The 21576-nt window shown below is 35.7% G+C and overlaps 2 protein-coding genes across 3 annotated transcripts; one reads left to right on the top strand and one right to left on the bottom strand.

The window, feature by feature from the left end:
• Window positions 1-364: 364 nt before the first annotated feature.
• Window positions 365-7151, top strand: LOC128242282 (uncharacterized). 2 transcript variants are annotated; one of them, XM_052959375.1, is made up of 4 exons: window positions 365-504; window positions 3990-4239; window positions 4816-4956; window positions 6345-7151. In XM_052959375.1, exons 2-4 carry the CDS (start codon window positions 4002-4004, stop codon window positions 6809-6811), a joined length of 846 nt encoding a protein of 281 aa, XP_052815335.1. In that variant the 5' UTR covers window positions 365-504; window positions 3990-4001; the 3' UTR covers window positions 6812-7151. The 2 variants fall into 2 exon arrangements, with proteins under 2 accessions (XP_052815335.1, XP_052815334.1); XM_052959374.1 differs by having other exon boundaries at window positions 374-504; window positions 3978-4239.
• A 3898-nt stretch (window positions 7152-11049) lies between these two features.
• LOC128242507 (uncharacterized) lies at window positions 11050-18668 on the bottom strand. Its single transcript, XM_052959677.1, has 4 exons — window positions 18304-18668; window positions 15345-15485; window positions 14211-14502; window positions 11050-11836 (listed from the first exon to the last, which is right to left on the bottom strand). Exons 1-4 carry the CDS (start codon window positions 18545-18547, stop codon window positions 11782-11784), a joined length of 732 nt encoding a protein of 243 aa, XP_052815637.1. The 5' UTR covers window positions 18548-18668; the 3' UTR covers window positions 11050-11781.
• Window positions 18669-21576: the final 2908 nt, after the last annotated feature.

Below are 21576 nucleotides of genomic sequence, written 5' to 3'. Positions count from 1 at the left end.
TAGAACCGTCATGATCCTCCTGTTTCTTATATATACCTCAGTTAATAAGATTAGGTGTTTATGAAACTGTATCTGTTTTTTTAAGAGAAGAGATTAAATGTATAAAATCAGTTTTAAAGACATCATTACAAATTATACATTACTGTTAATATAATCTCTAGTTTTGATGATATTGTGTTGTTTTTTTCTTTCATGCATGCAAAACTTGTATTGTGTTTGTATTTTATTGATAAGATATATATGTTTCAGTTTAATAGACATTCTTATCTTAATCACGTAATGTCCTTTGAAATCTACTCTGCCATATCTGCCATCGTTGCAATTTACATTTTGTGTTGTTTTAATGTATTGACACTCTGTTGGCGTAGACATTCGAAAGGTGTATATGGAATTATAATTGAGTTATTTCCATATGTTTATGCAATATGGAATCAATTAAATGAAGGATTAACTTGAAGTGTACTGCCAGAAGTGAAGGTAACAAGAACAATTCAACAACCCGAGGTGAGATGTTTTGAAAGAGAAATGAGAGTATACATTTGTTCCATTCCAAAACGACAGTTAAAAATCAATCACTGTCTATTTTAATAAATCGGTTTGTGAAGTTACTGAATATAATAGTCTTTAAATATAAAAAAAAACGTAATTGCTTTTTTTTCTCAATTGATGTTGTAATTCGCTTACCTTATAGTACAGTGTGTGTATACCACGTGCTAAATTGCGTCATACATTCTACGTCGGAAGGCAACATTTTGCTTCGAATGAAGACTTTAAACAAAGATAACTTCACTATTTCTTCACCAGTTAAAATGAAACATAGCAAAGTCTACGCCGCTTATCTTTTACTAGATTTTGATTGAGAGTTTAGTTTCGGAAAACACTTCGACAAACCTTTTCACAATACGGCCGTCTGACGGAGCACTGTCAAAATATTATTTTGGAGACAGGTTTGTCGAAGATTTTGTGGAAACTAATCACCTAATCAAACACCGGTAATGAAACGAAGGCATTTAAAATGGTGTAGTAAAAGAAAATATATCTTTGATTTAATTCTTCATTTTAAGCAAAATATTGCCTTCCGACGTACCATATATGACGTAATTTATCACGTGGTATACACACACTGTAGTAGTAGTAGAAGTAGTAGTAGTAGTAGTAGTATAGAGCAAGCAGCTGGGAAACTTGCCTGCCGCTCTGCCGCCAATAAAACGTCATCGGGTTTTGCGCAATGAGTAATCCGATCATTTTAAGTAGGGACGGCGTCCCATTCTTAATGACGTCATCGGGTATCGCTCAACGATACGCGTCATCCAATTACTTTTAGTAACGGCCCCGAGACACATCCCTATTATTTGTTCTAATTGCCTGCCACCTCTATGACATCTTCAAGTTTCTACTGCCACCATCTCGTTACTCAGAGGCCCGTCTTTCATAAATGGTTATAATTGTCCGCAGCAAGTGTCGCGCCGCCATCATCTCGTGAGGCGCGACCCATCCTTAATAACTGGCCACAATTATCCGTCACTCGGACGAGGAATAGCGTCACCATCATCTCGTGAGGCGCGGCCAATCCTTAATAACTGGCCGTATTTACCCGTCACTCGGACGAGGAATAGCGTCACCATCATCTCGTGAGGCTCGACACATGCTTAATAACTGGCCGTATTAACCCGTCACTCGGACGAGGAATAGCGTCACCATCATCTCGTGTCGCACGGCCCATTTTGACTGGTTATCATTGCCCGCCGCTCCTTACTAAAGGATGATGATAAGCCCACCACTCCTTGTGAACGCGTCGGGTATAGAGCAACGATTTATCAACGTTCAAATTCATTGGTTATTCATTTTAATTTATGTAACGATTTATCTACAAAGGCGTCATCGTTTTACGCCATAGTCACTGTACACACGGCGATGTTCTGAACGGCGTCATACCATAAAGCGGAACAGATTTACTCAATAAAATGGAAGTACATGAGTACGTTCGATCTAGGTTTTATTTTAAATGCAGTATGTATTATGTACAATTTGTACAAAACCAATAATGAAACGTTTTGTTATCATATTTTTATGGATCGTGAACTGTATTGGTTTAAACAAATGTTCTTATTTAATGATCCATTTCATAACTTCTATTATTTATTCTTGAAATTTGCTGAATCGAAGTTATAGGCGAAAAATATATCAGTTATTGTAAACTCGCAGTTTGGTTTAAGTTTTAGGAAAAGATTACGGGGATTAAGAAGATATTTTACAAGGTGAAGTGTATTTCCCTCTTGAAAACTCAGACTACGCGATATTACAAAAATGATATTGATAAGGTGTCTCGAAATGATCAAAATACATGTCGGAGATTGGAATCCGAGAACAAAAAATATTTGTAGGATTTTGTTCAACCTGACTATGAAAATAATCATTAAATGCAGTTAGATGAGTTATATTCAGTTACACTTACATTCGCAGTTGATATTCTGTACGATGATATTTGCGTTCATTTTGCATGAACCGGTCGACCTTTCGTGACCTCAGTAGGCGTAGTTTCGCAAGAAACCTGGGTCGTGCATATGTAAAACACGAATCGATAAGGATTGATTCTTATTTTTCATACGTCCATGCAGTATAAACGAGCGCGCATACGGCATACACTTTATTTACAAAAGTAAAATCTTACATTTAAAATTTTAATATTTATATTCTTTTTTAATTGTTGTTATTGAGAGAAAACTCATTTATTAAAGGTTTTCCGGTGGTTTCTAGAGATTTATATATGGAATAAAAAGATACATAAATATTTATTTTGGACTTCTTGATTACGTTAACCCTTCTTAATCCGCCAACAATGTACACGATAGACGTATAATCGGGCTGCTATCGATTCTGTCGCTTGGTGATACGGTGTCCACTAAATATTGCAGGGCCGCTTTTCTCATTTCCGGTAGTATGCCGTTAATGACCTTACGTTCCGCCACCTTTTGACTCGACCCTCGCTACTCGTATTCTACGGCGTTCTCCTTGATATCTGAATCGTATTTTCTGAACAGTGTTGAGATGAATACATTGTATAGAAAGCTATTAGCTTTCACGAGACCAGCCTGACTAGCGGGAGGACCGGGGGATAGGTTCTTTGCGGCGAATACCATTCTTCCTTCCTCTCCTCATTCTCCCTCGCTTACCACGCTTCCTTCTCTTCCTCGTCTTTCCCCGATATATCATCATGCTACACACCTCCTTTTCCGTGTCATGGACGGCGGACTTTCGTCGCTCTCGTCTGTTATCTGTTTTAAACTCACCGAAAAGATGCCTGTTGTATTCGCTCGTGTTCCGAACTCGCCGCTTTTAATTTTATCACTTCCTCCTCCTCCTCTATCTCACATTTCCCTTCCTTTACCTCGTACTTATTTTTTCTACCTCCTCCTTCCTCCTCTTCCTCCTCCTCACCTACCCTTCCCCCGCCCGTTCAGAACATCGCCGAACCCCCACCCCCCTCCCAGGTCATTGGTATAGAAAACACTTGACGGACATGCAATAGTTCGATTCCATGGAGTAGCATTATAATGATTAAGAATGGGCGGAGTAAGCGTTGTGCATGAATAATTGTTTAAAACAAAAATATAAGTAATGATCGCATTTTTCTTTTGTGTATGCAGTATTACAAGCGAGCAATGCTAGCCTGCACCACTGCGTCCATATTGCATAAAAATATTGCAATACTAAATGCTATCAATCCATAAATATTTACTTTATATTTTCCTTTCATGTTCGTGCCTATAGGCTATACATTGAAAATGTAAGAGTGTATACATCATACCTGAGATGGATACAATACTTGGCCCTGTACAATTATTGAATAACCTTTACGCAGATACAGGATCCACAATATCTTTTGAAAATAACATAATGCCCTTACTATTTGGTCAATTTCGGCTTTGTCAGATATTTAATTTTGGAATTTTAAATAAAATGTTAGATTCTTGTAGGTTTGTGAACAGAGAGTCGGAAAAATGGGACTTGAAATCAATTTCCGTGCTTCCCACGTAGCAACACAAGTAGGAGCAGTAGTTCTACTGGTCACATTCCTACTGTATGTGGTCGGGTTCGCCACAAATGGCTGGGCATATTCCAAAACTGGATCAATCAAAAAAGGACTTTGGAAAATATGCCTGTGCTCAAACGGTAGTTTTGGATCAAAAACCTGCATTTGTACCGACCTGATTGAAAAGGATGATATCGATCTACCAGGTACATAGAGAACTATTTGTTTTACTGTTTACTTATATGTATTGTATTGAGGGAAAATAGTTCCTTTATTATAATATATTACTATTATATATTATATTATATACCCTATATTTTTTTCTTATTGATTAACACCACAGGGACATTTTCAATCTATTTGTAATGCACCAGTCAATTGTAACCACGCCCCCCCCCCCCCCCGGTCCGGGGGTTTACCGGGGATAGCCGGGGAAATGGGCCATGTTTTTACCTTTCAGGTGACCCCGCAGTGCCGGGTAAATGCGGTGGTTTTGTCTTCGCTTTTAATATAGCGGGGTATGGGCCTTACCTAGGGTCCCTGTGGTTCGGGGGCATTTAGCGGGGATTTTACCATCTGTTCGTCCCCGCAGGGCGGGAATTTTAGCCGGGGTTGGCTGGACCTAAAGTCAAAGTCCCCGCTATTCCCCGGACCTGGGGGCCCGTGGTTACAATTGACTGGTGCATAAATAAAATTGGCGATGAAGGATAAAATCATTATATACACCTGTTCATCACTAATTGTTTGATGCTAAATAATCGCTCATGTAAATCCATTGACAGATTGGTACAAGGCAGTTCGGGCATGCGCAGTCATCGCATTTTTATTCCTTATTTGGACAATGGGATGTACCATGATGTCAATGTTTATAACTTTGAAACCGTCTATCAGATTGGCAAGCATTGCATTCGCTATTTTTGCTGGTATGTATTTTTCTATTCATTGTTAAAAATAGACAAGTGTTGTTTGACAGCGTTTCGATCCGATTTAAAGATTCACTATTACTTCCGAATAAGATTTACCACAATTAATATAATTGTTTAAATATATCAGAAAGAATACATAAATGTCGAAAACACGGCCTTTCTAGAAACCTTATGAGACGATAGAAGAATTGGGGTTTATAGCTAATAAATTCACAGTTACAATCTTGTTATCAGTAATTAATATTTTCGATAAATGCATTAAGAAGTTGAAAATTTATCACTTAAAATTTATGTTTTTAATAAATGTGTATGCATTGATTACGAATAAGAGTGTCACTTTAAGAAGATTTTGCATATTCGGATTTTTCTCGAGGCGCCATTCGAGTGAAATCAAAATCTGAAAACATCAACACAAGTCGAACTTTATAATTTGTTTATACTTAATATAACTTTTGAGTGCTTTCTTGTTAGTCAATGAGCATAAACACAACTCCGCATTTGATCTCGATCCTGGACATTGAATAAGACGCTTAAGCTAGACTTGTCCTATTTTGCCCGGTTTTAAAGCAAACAAAATTAAAACCGATGCAACTTGTAAATGGACGTAGAAGGCGTTTTCGGACTTCTTTTCGATATAACTGACATGAATATCTCGTTCCCTACATCGTAGTGGTCTATACAACCAGTATCTCACTCGCCATCCATGTCATATAGTCATGGACACACAACTAGCGAAGTTGTCAAACCAGTCACCTCGCATAAAAAGGAGACGGCATATATATTTGTATTCACCCATAATCAAAATGGCTCTGACAAATGCAAACGCATTTTTTGGGGGTACTTTCCAGTAGGAACATATGTTGTACTTATCTCATGTCTAAAAATAGTTTAGGCACGAATATGTATGTAAAAGAGTGGAATGATTCATTCTATCAACGTAATGCATGCCAACGATTACCTCCATGTCATGTACTGTTTAAGTCATATGATGAGAATGTATATCCTTTCAAAGAAACAAATCTACTATTTTTCAAATGAATTCAATTTGAATGAATTTCTGTAGTATAACTGGACATTTGTCGAAATCATTGCATTTTAGTGGATGCCTGAGATTGTGGCTACCACATTCTAAAACACGGATTATGTTATATGTCATGTAGAACACTAGGGCTGTCAAGAACAAAGCATAACACTATCCAATTAAGCAGTATGCCATTACAATATTCCCGGCACACCAATGGTGGTCTTAGAAAAATCACGATAGCTGGTAACATAATGTAGTATTGCATCTTTAATTCATTATCCTATAACTTGTTATGTTATGTATGCTCCTTCATTATCCTATAACTTGTTATGCTATGTATGCTCCTTTTTTACTGTTATAGGTGCTTTTATTTTGACTGCCATCGTTCTGTTTCGTGTCAAGCTGTTTGAGGGTGGAGGGGACGACATTTACGACTTGCAGTACTCCTATTACCTATGCACTACTGTCGTCGTGATCATTTTTGTCATACTGATTCCACTTCTTGTCGTGGGGCACATTAAAACACAGTCAAACCTGGCAGCGGTTGGGATCGCACATCAGGGCTTTGTTATCAGCGCCCCTGGTCATACAGCACCCAGTTACGGTCAGCAAGGCATGGCATATCCTATGATGTCATATCCGACGGAACACGGTTATACAGGAGTAATGTATCCAATGAGTTCACATCCAGTAGGATACGGTCACCAAGGCTTGCCATATCCTATTACGTCATATCCGGCAGGATACGGTCGTCATGGCGTTCTGAATCCTATCACATCACATCCACCAGAATACGGAAACCACGGCGATGCGAACACTGCAATATAACACAAGCTATTGATATCACAAACAGCTCATTATTTAATTGAATGTCCTTGCAAAATGCTATTTTAGAGTTGATACATTATGACTAAGATACTCTTGTATTCCTGTTTGCAAAAAAAAAAGATTTAGAGTTTTTGAAATTTAAATAAAAAAATAGTGTCGGTGTTAACCCCCCTCAAATCAAACACTGCCTACGTGAGGAACAATCCAATTTAATTATCAAGTGACAAGCCGCTGAAATCAAACTGCCAGACTGCGTTGAAATTTGAAACCAATTTTGGCGTGAGAAACTGAGTAATAGTTCTTGTTTGCCTTTGCTTCCCAAACCTATGATCAGCTGCAGTTGGACATTGGCCAGATGATGATTTTAGTAGAGTAACATTAAATACTAACTAATTTGGTGTTTTCCCTATTGATATACAATCACGTGTTGAATAGGCAAACTTTACGTAATACCAATAACTGACTAAATGGAACCTTGGCGGTAGTTTTTGTCTAAAGCCCTTTCTAAGTGCTAATTATGAACAAAATATTTAGCCGCCCCTGGATTTTCTGTTCTATATTTTCTTCAACTTTTTTTCCTTTGATCTGATAATCTAAATAGTTTGCGTCTCTAAATAAATAACATCTCTTACGATATTTACGCATTTACGATAGCTTTATTTTGAGGAAACAATAAGTGCTTTTTTTAAAGAATATCCATATTGTTTCTTAAAACCTTGATGTGCACGGAATGTGCGTTTATCAACATTTAAGTCAGTACCTTTTATGATGCTGAGAATGGCGTCGTTATGTTATGAAAGTCATCATATTGACAAATTGAAAGAGTTCAATCCACGAACCGGTAGTCGAGAAACCTCTTGGGGCTTTAGGATCTAATGACACAATTTATAGCAACAAAAAATATCGATTTAATGGTTCTGTGCATATTTATTAAGATCATTTGACTATATATTTTTTGAAAAATACATTTGATTTCAGCTCGAATTTGAACGCACCTGCTCCATTATATCCGTGAGTACTAAGGCTCGATTCTCGAATTTGAACGCACCTGCTCCATTATATTCGTGAGTACTAAGGCTCGATTCTCGAATCTGAACGCACCTGCTCCATTATATTCGTGAGTACTAAGGCTCGATTCTCGAATTTGAACGCACTTGCTCCACTATATTCGTAAATTAAACGGCGCGATTCTCTAAAAGTGCGTGGGTTTCACAATTCAGTCATATGTTGTACATTGTGAGACAACTACTCTTTATTCCAACATTTAAATTTCATGGCAGGGAGTAAAACTGATCGATTTCCAACTTTTGAATGTCTGTGTTGTGCTTTAATATGGCGAAAGCAAGAATTTATATAATATATTAGTATACCAATATCACTCAATTTCAATAAATCATAGACCTGTCTCATGAAAGAATCATAGCCGCATCTCCTTACATTGCAAATGCAGTGGTTAATACGACAATCGCAATCATGATAAGAATTCCTAGAACGATTTACAAACAAGGTTAATAGTATACACTTTTCAGTTATATTCGAAAGTTGAAATCGAAAAGATTTTAAGTGACATCAAATCAAGAAGTACTTTAACCTTTTCGCATGAACTCGCTAGAATTGGCACACCATTTAGGTTGGTTGAATACCGTTTGAAATACGACAGGCTAAAATTAGATATGTTTGCCTGCTAATTTGAAATAAAAATACGAGAAGCGATTTTAGTATTATCACCCGAACGCTGTTACGGAAACGATCTTTGATCTCAGTAAATCTTTAAGGATCCACCAGTTATTTAATATTGGTGAGTTTCCAGCTATTAAATACACGACTACAGTCTTGTTATCAGTACTTGATATTTTCCATAAAAAACATTATTAAGTAAGAAGTTAAAGGTTAATTCCTCAAAACTTATGTTTGTTTAGTGATTATAAATACGAATGCAGATATTTTCAATCCAACCAGTCTAATATCTTTCTTATGCAAATTTTTGTTCTGAATTAAACATTTTATAGAGCATTATTATTTATCATACATTTTTTAATTGTGTACTGACTATTTATCAATACGATTTGGTAGCTGTTTACACATCTATTTTAAATCCTGGTTCATGACGTAAACTTCAAATGCCTCCAGATAACCGCACCCTTAACTTACAATCATAGTTACGCGCAGAGGACAGGGCGGTCTGTGAAGAATAGACGACTGTACAATGTCACGTAGACCGGCAAAATATAATCTTTGAAAACAAATGCTTGTATTCACCGTCAGATCTACTCTGCAAGGTATGGAGTGGAGCCCATTAAATTGGGTAAACAAATAAGTGCGCACACCGAATAGCACGTCACCAGCCGGCGAAACAAACCTTCATCCTGCAGGTACGGTCATATTGGCCAATCGTGTGCTGTCACAAACAATGAAGGCAAATACACCACCAGCAAATCGATGGGTGGATGCGAAAGGTTCTATCTCATTCTATGTGTTTTCTCACTTAGAACCTTTTCGCATTCACCCCTCGAAATGTTGCCATATTGTAACAAAATTGTACGTGAATTTCTACATAATTGTTTGATGTGTAGTAATTATCATCCGTCTAGGTCATGCGCCTCCAATGGCAGAGGGTCTAGTGGCGCAGCTTGCTTTCAACCTTGGGTTACCCGCTCAGTCCCCACAAAGCGCTTCCGCAACTCGCAAACAGGCAGACGAAATATCTGTGGTTGAAAGCTCCCGGTTTTCACCGGTCAATGTCGAATCGCAATCAAAATTTGTATCTCAGACTCGCATATACATGTAAAGCATACACATTTGAAAGAACACGGTCTGAATAGGTTAACCCGGGAAGCGAAAATATTTGAAGGGAATCATTTACGATGAGCTGCAGCAATCGTTTTTGACAAGATAAATAAAGTAATTCAAGCAGAGAAGATGATAGGACCTTTAATTTAGCCATTCTTTTCACCAGATCTTCAAATTTCTCGATTGAGTTTGTGTCTGGTTTAAAAAAAACTTTATTTTTTAACAAACTAAGCGAATACTTACAATTATTTTTTATCACTGTCTAATCGGATTATAAATCGGACGGGGTCTAAATCAGACGGTGTGCATCTTATTACATATAAATGTAGGAGGGAGGGGGGTATTGAAGACGATAAAACAACTGTGTTTTATACGTCCTTGATAAAGTTGTCGACATGATAAATGATTTAGGGTCAAATGGCTTGTTGACTAAAACATGTAAAATCGGCATTTTGGCTCTTGCACGTAACACCAAACGACATGGGGAAAGTGCATGTTTTTATTGACATTCAGTTTGATGTTTATTGCACTCCTTTTTATTACGAGGTTTTCTCATTGTTTAATCATTGAATGTACAAAAAGCCAGCACTGCCATAAATCTATCAGTATACAGACGACTTTATTTTCAATGGTGAAATTGAGACAAATCATTGCCATATCTTACGCAAAAATCTGTCCTGAACTTGGAGTGACCATAAACGAAGAGAAAGGTGTACGGAATACTTTTGAATTCCATGGCCTTGAGATTGTCTGACGCGAGTTGATTATACGGATCCCACTTATTAAAATAGAGGAATGGAAGTCATTCGTTTCGAGTTCATTAAAACAAGAAGACAAAACAAAACAGTGATGTCCAGCTATTGGCAGGAAAATTGTGTTTCTTTGTCCAAGGTATTCGCTCAAGTCGAGATGGTTTTACGACGCCATGTGATTTCTTTTTTTGCAAATTAAGGCATTTGTCCCATAATTGAGAGGATACGGCCACCCACGTGTCACAAACATTAATATCATGGGACATATTTTGAAATTCCACCATCTGTTAGTATCAATTTCCGAATTTTTTGGTCACCAGACGGGTCAAACAGATAGTCATGTTTTAAGCTTTTCGATCACCCAGATATCTCACGAAAATCATAAATCACATACTTAATGGCATTTTAAAAACCAACTGCTCTCTATAACAAGACTGCATAAAACGCTTAGCTAGCTAGAATAAGTAATCGCAGTAGTCCTTTCTGTTGTTGTTGTTTACAACAAGTTAAAGTCAGTTGTTCAACGCTGCTTTCTGATTACGGATTATTTTCCGTTGTAGTAAAACAGCTGCTTTTTCCTTTGCAGCAGTGCACTGTCTGACCAGCTAAGTCAGGACAACGTTTCACCGCCCAGTAAAAATACCATTAACCGATTCCACAGCATCGGGAACAGCCATATATAAAAAAAATCTGCTACTCGGTTTGTATCGGTTTATTGAAGAAAAGAAACACAGAAAATACAAGAAAAAGTGAATGCATGGCAACAATGTCATTGGTAAAACTGTGCCTGTCTAGCAATATCGAGGTATTTATAAATCTATAACGTACTTATTTAATACCAATACACAGTATACATGTATGTGTATAATCACGTGTACTCAAATGCAAAGCACCAGAATGAACTAGAGGAAGTGTTCGAAAATGTACCTCATGGGGATTTTCTATCACCGTTATTACTGTGTTTGTGAATAACAAAAAGGGGAAGTATGCCCAGGATTTGTTTAAGTTCTTTGTACGCATTCAGCTGAAGAGATATAAAAAAGAAGTATATTGTCATAAATGAAAATCTGAGGGCAGCAAAGAACAAATAAAGGTGCTCGTATAAAAGAAAAATTATGAATGCTACCAAAACGTTCTTGTTATTTTATTGGAATATATAAGCAATATTTAATTAAGAAAGTACCATTTGAATATCTTGAAAAATATAATACCTGAACATAAATTGGAACGTTTTGATAAAGCTACTAAACCTATTGCGTAGTATCGTTCAGATGTTTTCAGATGCCATAGAAATGTTGCACAGAAGGATGAAACATGAAGTTCAGTTCGCCAATGTTTTATTTCCAGTTTGTCAATGTTTTAGTCTGAGTTATCTACACTGTCCTCTCTTTCAGAATCTTGAATACAATAGTCTGAAACTTAGGCCATCTATATATCAATTGTAGCGTCCGTGATATGTTTAATCTTCTCTTCTGGTACAATTCTAAATAAAAGAGATAACCATTCAATATTTATTGTTTTTCGAATCATTTTATGTATTTAAACCATAAACTCTGGAAAATTTCTCTAATTTAATTTCATTTCCTGGTGCATTTTTGGATGAGAGAACATGTGTGACGTTGAAATGCGTATTAAGCTTTGATGATCAATGGATAATGTATTACGGCTTTTAAAAATGCTCTGTTATCTCCCGCCCGGAAAAAAACATGTTAAAGGGAGTAAAAACAAATGTTAACTGTGTCACGAATATTTCACCTAGGTTAACATCAGAACTGTGACTTGGTTAGGAACAGAAATAGTTCAATATTTTAGTAACATAATTATTCTAAAGAGATTCTTTAAACCCTCAAAAATTGTCATCTATAGACTGGTTTTTAGCGTTATATATGGATACTTATAGCTGTGTCTGAACAATCACAATTTAACGATGATTGTAGAGCTAAATAAATTGTTAACATCATCTAACAAGTCATCTGTGAAGGGGGTATCAGGTTATCGATCGATGTGTACTTTTGAATGAACATACTTAATGTTTTCAAATGCCAACCCAAAACGTTGAAAATGCCCCTTTTTGGGTTCTTAAAGGAAGGTTGACATAAGTTTATGATATTAGAAGGCAATATATCGCTTGATAAGTCGGGAGATCCCCTGGGCCTTTGAGTAAAACTGATCTTAACAACACATACACAAAGGTTTGATATATTTAGGTGTATCATAAAACAGACCTCTGTTGTTTATACGATGCATGTCTTTCGTTCAGCTTCTGTCACTTCATACAGGGTATTTGTTATTTGTTATAATGAACTTGTCCCGGTTGTATCAATTGAATTGTGGTAAAAATGAACGCTCAAAATACAGTTATGATAGTGATGCCCAATAGGAAGGATACAAAGTCACACTCAATTCATAAAATATGTTCTTATACTCTTAGTAGAATATGCCACAAAACGATTTTGGATATGAATAGACGGGCTAAGAAGATTCAATGGCGCATATTTTTATCAATTGGGCCAAAAAAAAAGTTTGTTTAGGGTAACCTTCCCAAAATTTCTAGGTAAGGTAGGTAGGGATTTTTTTATTTTATTATTATTTTCTTTCAAAATCTGTCGTAAATTCAGAGTGTTTTCTTGCACATGGCAGTCTTTCCTACATTTCTGTCATTGCCTGACTTTGTTTTATCATATAAACAATAATTCTGATTAAAATCTGCATTTGTCCGCCCTTCGTAATTCCCTATATATATTCGCTAACGAATATTATTTTTTTGCTCAGAAACGGAAAAATATAGTTAGGGTCGGAGCATTTTTATAGGTAGGGTCGGGTTACCCGAAACGGACATATTTTTTTTTAGGCCTAATGTCAAGATTTATGTCACTTAAGGCTCGGTCACACAAACATTGCGACCTCTTCGCGACGAGAAAAAAATGCAAAGAGATTTCAGAGCTGTATGAAAGTTTTCGCGAAGGCCGATACATGGTTTTTGAACGGTCCCGAACGGTTTTCTTTGACCGATTTGATTACCAAGAGGTTTTGTTTCAAACGAATATTTGTTTGTATTATGTAAATTATTCGTAGCGAATAAAGCTCCTCGGCTAATTATATCTTCACAATTCGTAAAAAAGTGATTGATTCAGTGGCCGTATTCAATATGCAACTTAGATTGAACTGAAATTTAAGATTAGAAACTGAGTGTTTTGATCGGCCCTTATTCAGTCTACTGGTCCGATGAATATACAGGCCAATCAAACCACTTAGTTTCTAATCTTAAATTTAAGTTCAATCTAAATTGCTTATTCAATACGGCACCAGGTATGCATTATGCTTGATCGGTGATCGATTGACAGCTAGTAAACGACCATAAAGATCCGCTGACTAGCCACCAAACTGTCTCAACCAGTCACAAGCCTATTTCTGTATCTGCGGAAATCAGTTGCCGAAACGACACCGATCAATCAGTGACAAGTTGCAAATCCTGTCGCTGAATTATCGGTGATTAAACCCTAATTCCAAATATGGCAGAAGCGGTTGCAACGGTCGTAGCGGTGGCCAGTATAAGTGTATTTTAGTGTGACTTGAGGTTCATGAGTAAACAAAATAAGGAACGTTTTCGTTTCAAAAAGTAGATTATCAGACAAAACAAAGGTTTTCTTATATTAGAAATATACTAAATTTTAAAGTTTTACTTCAGATGTGCACTGTACAATACGGTTTAATTCTTCACAGATGTGAATGACTTAACATGTGAAACATATGGTTCTACACACTAGTATACAATCTTCTCTAAAAACACACTTATTGTTGCAATGAGATATATCAACAACACATTCTTAAGTCATTTTCAAGACATATTAGCATACGCTGGGTTGGTATGTGACTGGTGTGGATGTGACGTCATAGGGAACGTTGTCTGGTTATTCACGACGTAAGCCTGACCTGGCGCGTGTATGACCATGCCCGGCTGTGCCATGTTGGACACTCCTGGCTTCGTACGGACGTGACCAATGCCATACAAGGGTGTCAAAATGAACATGCAAATGGAGGCCGTCACGGCACAGAGATGGAAGGAGTATGCAAGGGCAAATACATCGTTAGAAGGGTTGTCGAATAATTTCACGGCGTACACTATCACGCTTATGGCGATCATAACACCTGTAATGGAAAAGCATGATCATAGCACAATAATATATGCTGCGTAAAAGTTAGCACGTTGAATTCCATATACTCCTTAACGATCATTTAAAGTTCAAAGATACTATATGGCTAAAGGGAATATTCAGTAGGCCGTGTGCATGGCCATGGAGCCATAGTTAAAGATTACTTTGAAATTATTGACGAGTTGGAAAAAAAATGTAATATGTACCGATTTTATTAGTCACAAAGTATTAATACTTCTTTTACAATATATTGAAGTGGGTTTTCGCGATTATTTGCATGACTCGGCGGTTACCAGTTTTGCGGTCCGGGCCGATTATCGATTATCGCTTTTGGGGCCAGCCAGTGGAACGTTCGAATATGATTTCAATTTTCGTTTAAAAATCTGATTGGCGACATGCGAAATCATGGACACAGTATAAACTCCATACTCACAATGTTTTGATCTGTTCGAACATATTAGTTATAAAAAATGTAAGGAGAGGCGAGACTAATAGGGTGACGATTTTTATTAAGCGTTTCTATTGAAAAACAACAACAAAACCAATCGGAAACCCTCGGCCAGTTTCCATCGAAAACAACCTCGGATATGTATATGAACAGTTTACAATATAATAGTAATAGTAATTTCAATATAACGGTTAAACTAAATGAATTTACTATTGCGAGTCTTTATTATTTATGCACTAATACACTTCAATGTCAATCAATTTAAACTTAGTAATACAAAATGCACGTTAAAACACAAAAAAAAAATTAATACATGTACACTTATTTAATTATATAAGGAACTACTTCTCATGATGAACCGTCATACACTCGAAGTGCACAAACAATACCTGCAGACGGGACCAGCGCGATGCATGCCATTCGTAGATAGGGGCTCTGGGACAAAAATATGGACGCAACACTCACGCCCATGGCCGCAAATAAGAATATCAGAGCGATCACAGCGCATGCGCGACTCGCCTTATACCAGTCTGTAAAAAATGAAAACGTTAGTAATAATCATCATATAAGCCTGAAAGAAAGTTTTACAGACATGCATTGTATCGTATATATTGTACTAGTTATACATGTTCATACTGAAAGCTGCACTCTCACAGATTTACCGTTTTGAAAACTTTTTTTTATTTTTTGTCTTGGAATGAGATTTTTTTGCGTAAATATCTGCACACCAGTGATAGAAGACTGCTGGCAAAAGATCAGATCGCATATTTGCCTATTTCTGTTTGAAAATAAATGTGTTATGGCTTCGTTACTAAGGGTTTAAAAAATGCATAAAACATCAAGTTTTGAACTTAGATAAAAAAAAATCTGAGATCTATTTTTTTTGTCAGCGGTCTTTAATGACTGGTTCCCATGCATTTTCGCATAAATTGGCTCGTTCCAAGACTAAAAATAAAAAGTCAAAATGTTCAATCTGTGAAAGTGCAGCTTTAAAACTTGCTCGTTCATTGTATTGTTCAATGATTTTAGCAATACGCACAGCCTTGTTTGACCACAACGATCACAAATTACATTTTTTTTTACAAAAACATGTCAAATATTTGATCACATATTTCATAAATTGATTTGTGAGATAATGCACGATCAAACAGAGCGTGGAATGACCAATCAATTATTTATTTTTTTCAGAAAATATATTGATATGTTTGCATTTCATACATCCGGAAATTTAAAATTCTAACAAGAGAAATTTCTTATTTTATGCTTTTCGGTGAATTATTGAAAAGTAAAAATGCATTATAACCTGATAAACTAAACGTTTGAAACATGGAAATTTTCGAAATATTCGTGGGGCTTTAACTTGTTAGCATGACCATAACCACAGCTTGTCCGAACATTTATCAATGATTACTAAATTAAACAATACAAGCCTCATCGGAGAACGCATCAACTTGAAATCAATGGAAAACAAAAATAACATATAAACTAAAATCATTCGGAACACCACGGCCATTATTATCGAAAGCAACCTCGGATGTATGCCGGTACATCACTTGAAGTAGTTCGTAAATGTTTGAATTATATCATTTATTAAATCTAGTGCTTGAGCTTGTATTGATTGATCTAAGTTTAAATTGATTGCCAGTGAAGTGTATTAATTCAAACATGATTTAGATTCCCAAGAGTAAAGTCATAAATTTTAACTGCTTAAATTAAATTACTACGCGATCTACTTGCAGCGGACTTAAACATACCGATTTCTGAGCATGTAAACCGTCCAAATACATCCGAGGTTGTTTTCGATACAAATCGCCAAGGAGTTCCGAATGAAACTAAAATACGAATTTCACGTACTCAACGACCGTATACCAACGTCACCTGTCAAGGATGGATCAGGCCAGAAAAAAACAATGCTACCTTTTAAGAAAGCATCCTGTATGCACCGTTTCAGTAAGATATCTGAGGCATTCAACTCACGCTGCTTAAGAGTGATCGGGTTTAGCGGTAAAGTTACGGGCATGATTTGTGCGATAATTTTCCTTGCGATATTCTTACGCCAAAAACGGAATAACGCTTAGCAGCGTTACGATCTTAAGCATAGTAGTGAACAGATAGGTGTAGTTTCCAAAAACGGAATAACGCTTAGCAGCGTTACGATCTTAAGCATAGTAGTGAACAGATAGGTGTAGTTTATAGCGAACATAATTGGCTCCTTGGTACTTGTTAATTGAATTAACTGGTTGTGAAACAATCACACATCGGTCATTCGTCTGTAACTGCATACACAACTCCCAATACATAATAAGGATAAACTCTACTTGAAACGTACAAATAAGTCATACACATGGCACATTGTCTATAACATAACATAACATTACTGAAATAGCCCGTGCGCATCCTTATCTAAAAGCGGTATACAAATATTTATCACGTTCGTTTACAGTGTGTACATATTCTGTCTGCTCGTGGGATTTTGAAATATCAACCCTTCTTAAACATGAAGTCCTATGAAGACAATCAAAACCCTTGTTAATGCTATTTTAAATGTATTAGATTTCTACTAATTGTTTATTGTTATACGGTTTACATTTTGCCAGTAATCAGCCATTCCGTGTTTTTTTCTAATATTTTCCTACCTGAAAGGCCCAATTTGGTCCGTTGGATTTATTATTATCATTATTTGTAACGAGGTCTTTCATCGACATACTTTATGTTTTTTTACGAGAGAATGTGCATTTTACTGAATTATTTAAATCCAACATTTGAGAAAAATAGGCTTATGTTGACTTCTAATAAACGACGACCTAGTTTGCCGTAAAGTGTACTGAGGTTCGTACTTTCTGATGAATTTACAATGGATGAGCTCGATATCCTTTGTATCGTGATATCCATATATTTCATCCCCATAATTAAGTAGAGATCTAACAAGAGTATCTAACAGTTTTCATTTTTCTTTTGTATTTGGTTAGTTGTATACAATTACTTAAATGGAGGGAAAAGCGCGAATGCTCAGCCATGTGTTTTTAACTTTTTGTGTATGGTTTCAATTGCCGTTTTTGAAAAGCCTTAGACCAACGTATTGATTCGAGAGTATTATTATTATTAAATGTGAAGTCATATCTTTCAAATTTCTCCAATATGGCTTAACTTACTTAAAATTACATTTAAATCCCATATCCTACAATATATTTGTAAATCTTTAACATTGATTGTATCGCGTGTAGAGTTGGGCACATCAAAACAGCATCGTTAGCAAGTAGGTTAAAATACATGTAAAACTTTACATCGTTAACCGTATAAAAGATCCATATATATATATGTGTGAAAGAATTAATATAAATCTAATACCTTCTAATTGAACACCGCCATTTTCCTCACCGATGTTTCCGCAAATGCAAAATTTAGGTGTAAAACCATAATTACAGTAGCATGATTTCCAGAGCCCAACGTTAAACCTGTGTTCACCAATCACTGCTGTTACCCAGTTCGCGGTAGAAAACCCCACAAGGAATATCACGGTGGTCACAATCAGAGAGCCTGTTGCGACAACGGTAATCACGTTAGCCGAACGGAAGTTCGTTTCAATTCCCATAGTTGTTCGTTTGAGGTTCTCTTTCTACGTTTCTTTTGTATGTCATAAAAAGTGAACTCTTATCTGTCGTTAAATTGATCCTTAAAATAAAACAGCTCTGGGCTGGTATTCTATACTGGTCTTAACTGGATCTAAGAACGATGTAGCTAATCAGATTGCTTGTTATTTATAACTGATCCAATAGAGTGAATGAAGTCAATCATGTCTGACCATAAGATTGACTTAAGTTACATACTGAATACTACCCAAGGTCAATGTTATCTCGGTCTTTAATACATAATACGGGAGATATAAAACCTCTACGTATTGACATAGTTTATTAAATATTATTTTATCTTTACACAAATCATATGTATCCGTCTGTATATTATAATATAACCATATTAGTTTCTTTATCACACTGAAACATATAAATCAGCATATACATAAACAATAGTATTTTATATCAATCGTTACTGAACACGTAAATGTTGAATGTATATTATCAATATAATTAATTCAATATAATGTGGCAGGTGCTTTACATTTGAACATCTTGAATGCCTGTCGTTCGAAACGCGGTATACTCCACGACATGTTACACATTCGGAAAAGAAATAAGTTTTTTTAAATTACCAGTTATGTATATTGCAAAGGAGTTGGCTGTGGACAGAAGCTCCAGGATCAACATTTTAGATCAACATTTTAGATCAATTTTGAGAGGTCGTGATTTTAAGTGATTTTTAAATTATTAAAATTACACTCTCATTCAAACTCAATACATACACATGTATAACAAATACATACACATGTATAACAAACATCAAGTTTGAGTGATAAACCTTCAACTACTTACTAAATAATGCATTTATGGGAAATATTAATTACTGATAACAAGATTGTGAACTTTAATTTAATAATTTAATAGCTGAAAACGCATTTTTTTTTTCAAATGATTGGTGAGTGCTAAAAGATTTATTGTGATCTTCTATCATGTTATAAGGTAGAACAACCGTGTTTTCTGCACCTTTCTTTCAAATTTAAATCGGTATCCATTCATAAGAACCTTTGTTTGCGACATTTGTTTTATCCTTTTTGGTAAATTAAAACAATTGTTTTAATTGTGGTAAATCTTATTTGGGAGTAAACGTGCATCTTTATTACTATTTGCGGAATAAAGGAGCAGACGCACATTTTGAAAAAAAAGTGAAAATAGGACAAGACTGCCATATCCCGCGCCAACATAGATGCAAAAGAATCTTATGTCTTTGAAATAAAAACAGGGAAATCTTACTAATTTGCTCCAAACAAAAATACAACATAAGTATAAAATTAACAAAGGTCAATTATTGTCAAAATACTAAAAACAGAATGATAATTCCTGTGCAATGCACTCCTTAATAATATATATCTATGTTTGAGGTTTTAAGTCATAACCTCATAAACATTTGAAGTTAAAATCCGGACAAGAAATAAGTATAGAAAAGGAATTTACCTTAAAGGGCAATAATTCTAAAAGTACCGAAAACAGCGTAAATGGATCCTGGATACAGTACTTCTCTTTCAATTTGACATATTTGTATATGAAGTCTGAAGTCAATACGGACAGACAGACGGATAAAGCGGTGCTTATATTTTATAGTCTCCATTCGGTGAGCATACAAATTAATATTAATTATGCCACGTGTATCTATAGGCGTGGGTTAAAAGTAGAAAATAAATGTACGTTCATTTTGCACTGTGACCATGTATGCACTAGGATATGTATCCTGTATGTAGTTACTCTCCAATTACATATGTATACATTCAATATGAAGCTCGGACGGTATCTATATGACTTATTCCAATGGATATTTTAGGGATTATTTATGCCAGTGTTTGTTAAACTGATTATCTTTATGCACGCGTATGATACACATTTGTCTGTTATTTTTGTTTTTCTCATAAAATACCTTGTTTTTTTTATTAACAATAGCACACTGTTATTAATTACAACTATATTCATGAGGAAATGAATAACCTTAATATGTTTAAGTTTTGATAAATATATATACTGTATAGGCTTTTGAAATGAAAAACCAATCACCATTAACTGACCTATTTATGGCGTTGTTTAAGCGCTCAAATGTAAAAATAAAAATATCTCAAATAACGATTGGTTGCATATGTATAACATTTGTTTAACTCGTACCATGCGATTATACCTCACATATTGATATACTTTGTGTATGTATGAATATGACTAGACTATGCATGCTGTTTTTTTTACATTTAAAGCAATGCCCCCCCCCCCAATCAACAAAATATCTACACATAATATGTGTTGTTGTGATGTGTGTGTGTTTTTTTGTTGTTTGTTTTTATTTAGCTTTTTATTTCTTTTTTTTTATTATTTTTTTTTTTTTTTTTTGGGGGGGGGGTGGAGATTATTTAAAAAAAGGAGTAAAATTATTGTGAAATCAATAATAGAAGTAAATCATTCTCTGATCACTTGCAGAAAATTCAGTTTTAATCGATTGCGAGTGATGTGTATTATTGGAAACATAATTAACTATGTCATTAAGTTTAACTGCTGAATTAAATTACTACGCGATCTCCTTGCAGCGGACTTAAAAAATACCCGATTTCTGACATTGTAAACCGTCCATATACATCCTAGGTTGTTTTCGATAAAAAAAGGCCAAGGAGTTCCGAATAAGGTTTAATGATGATAAATCTAACCACATTTGGTACGCATATCAACATCACTCTGGTGTACGAGAATGTTTCAATAAGATATCTGAGTCGTAAAACTTAAGCTGTTAAGAACTGCTCTGACAGGTACACATTACGATATTTATTGAAACTCAGTTAAAACCTAGCCGGGGTTGCGCCTGGAAAACCAATACCTTAAGCCTTACGATCTTAAAGTCCTAGTTTAAGGAATGTTTGGCACGATAATCCCCTGCTGTGCATCTCCTGCTAATTGCACTGGTGTCACAGAAGGGGCCAATTTCCTGTGTATTCGTTTATTGACCATTTACGTCCATTTCTACAATAAAACTTCTAAA

This window comes from Mya arenaria, chromosome 8, assembly GCF_026914265.1.
Source record: "Mya arenaria isolate MELC-2E11 chromosome 8, ASM2691426v1".
In the NCBI taxonomy this organism is placed as follows: Eukaryota; Metazoa; Mollusca; class Bivalvia; order Myida; family Myidae; genus Mya; species Mya arenaria.
Note: the sequence above shows the minus strand (reverse complement) of the source record. Positions and strands in the feature narration are given on the sequence as shown.

Bases quoted from the DNA above. Each gene is read 5' to 3' on its own strand.
- LOC128242507 (XM_052959677.1), bottom strand. From the start codon at position 18,547: ATGGGAATTGAAACGAACTTCCGTTCGGCTAACGTGATTACCGTTGTC. The intron at 15,486-18,303 runs GTATTAGATTTA...CATTTTTTACAG, and splicing joins TGGCGGTGTTCAATTAGAAG to ACTGGTATAAGGCGAGTCGC. The intron at 11,837-14,210 runs GTATGCTAATAT...TCTTTTATTTAG, and splicing joins CAGTCACATACCAACCCAGC to AATTGTACCAGAAGAGAAGA.
- LOC128242282 (XM_052959375.1), top strand. From the start codon at position 4,002: ATGGGACTTGAAATCAATTTCCGTGCTTCCCACGTAGCAACACAAGTA. The intron at 4,240-4,815 runs GTACATAGAGAA...ATCCATTGACAG, and splicing joins GGATGATATCGATCTACCAG to ATTGGTACAAGGCAGTTCGG. The intron at 4,957-6,344 runs GTATGTATTTTT...TTACTGTTATAG, and splicing joins TGCATTCGCTATTTTTGCTG to GTGCTTTTATTTTGACTGCC.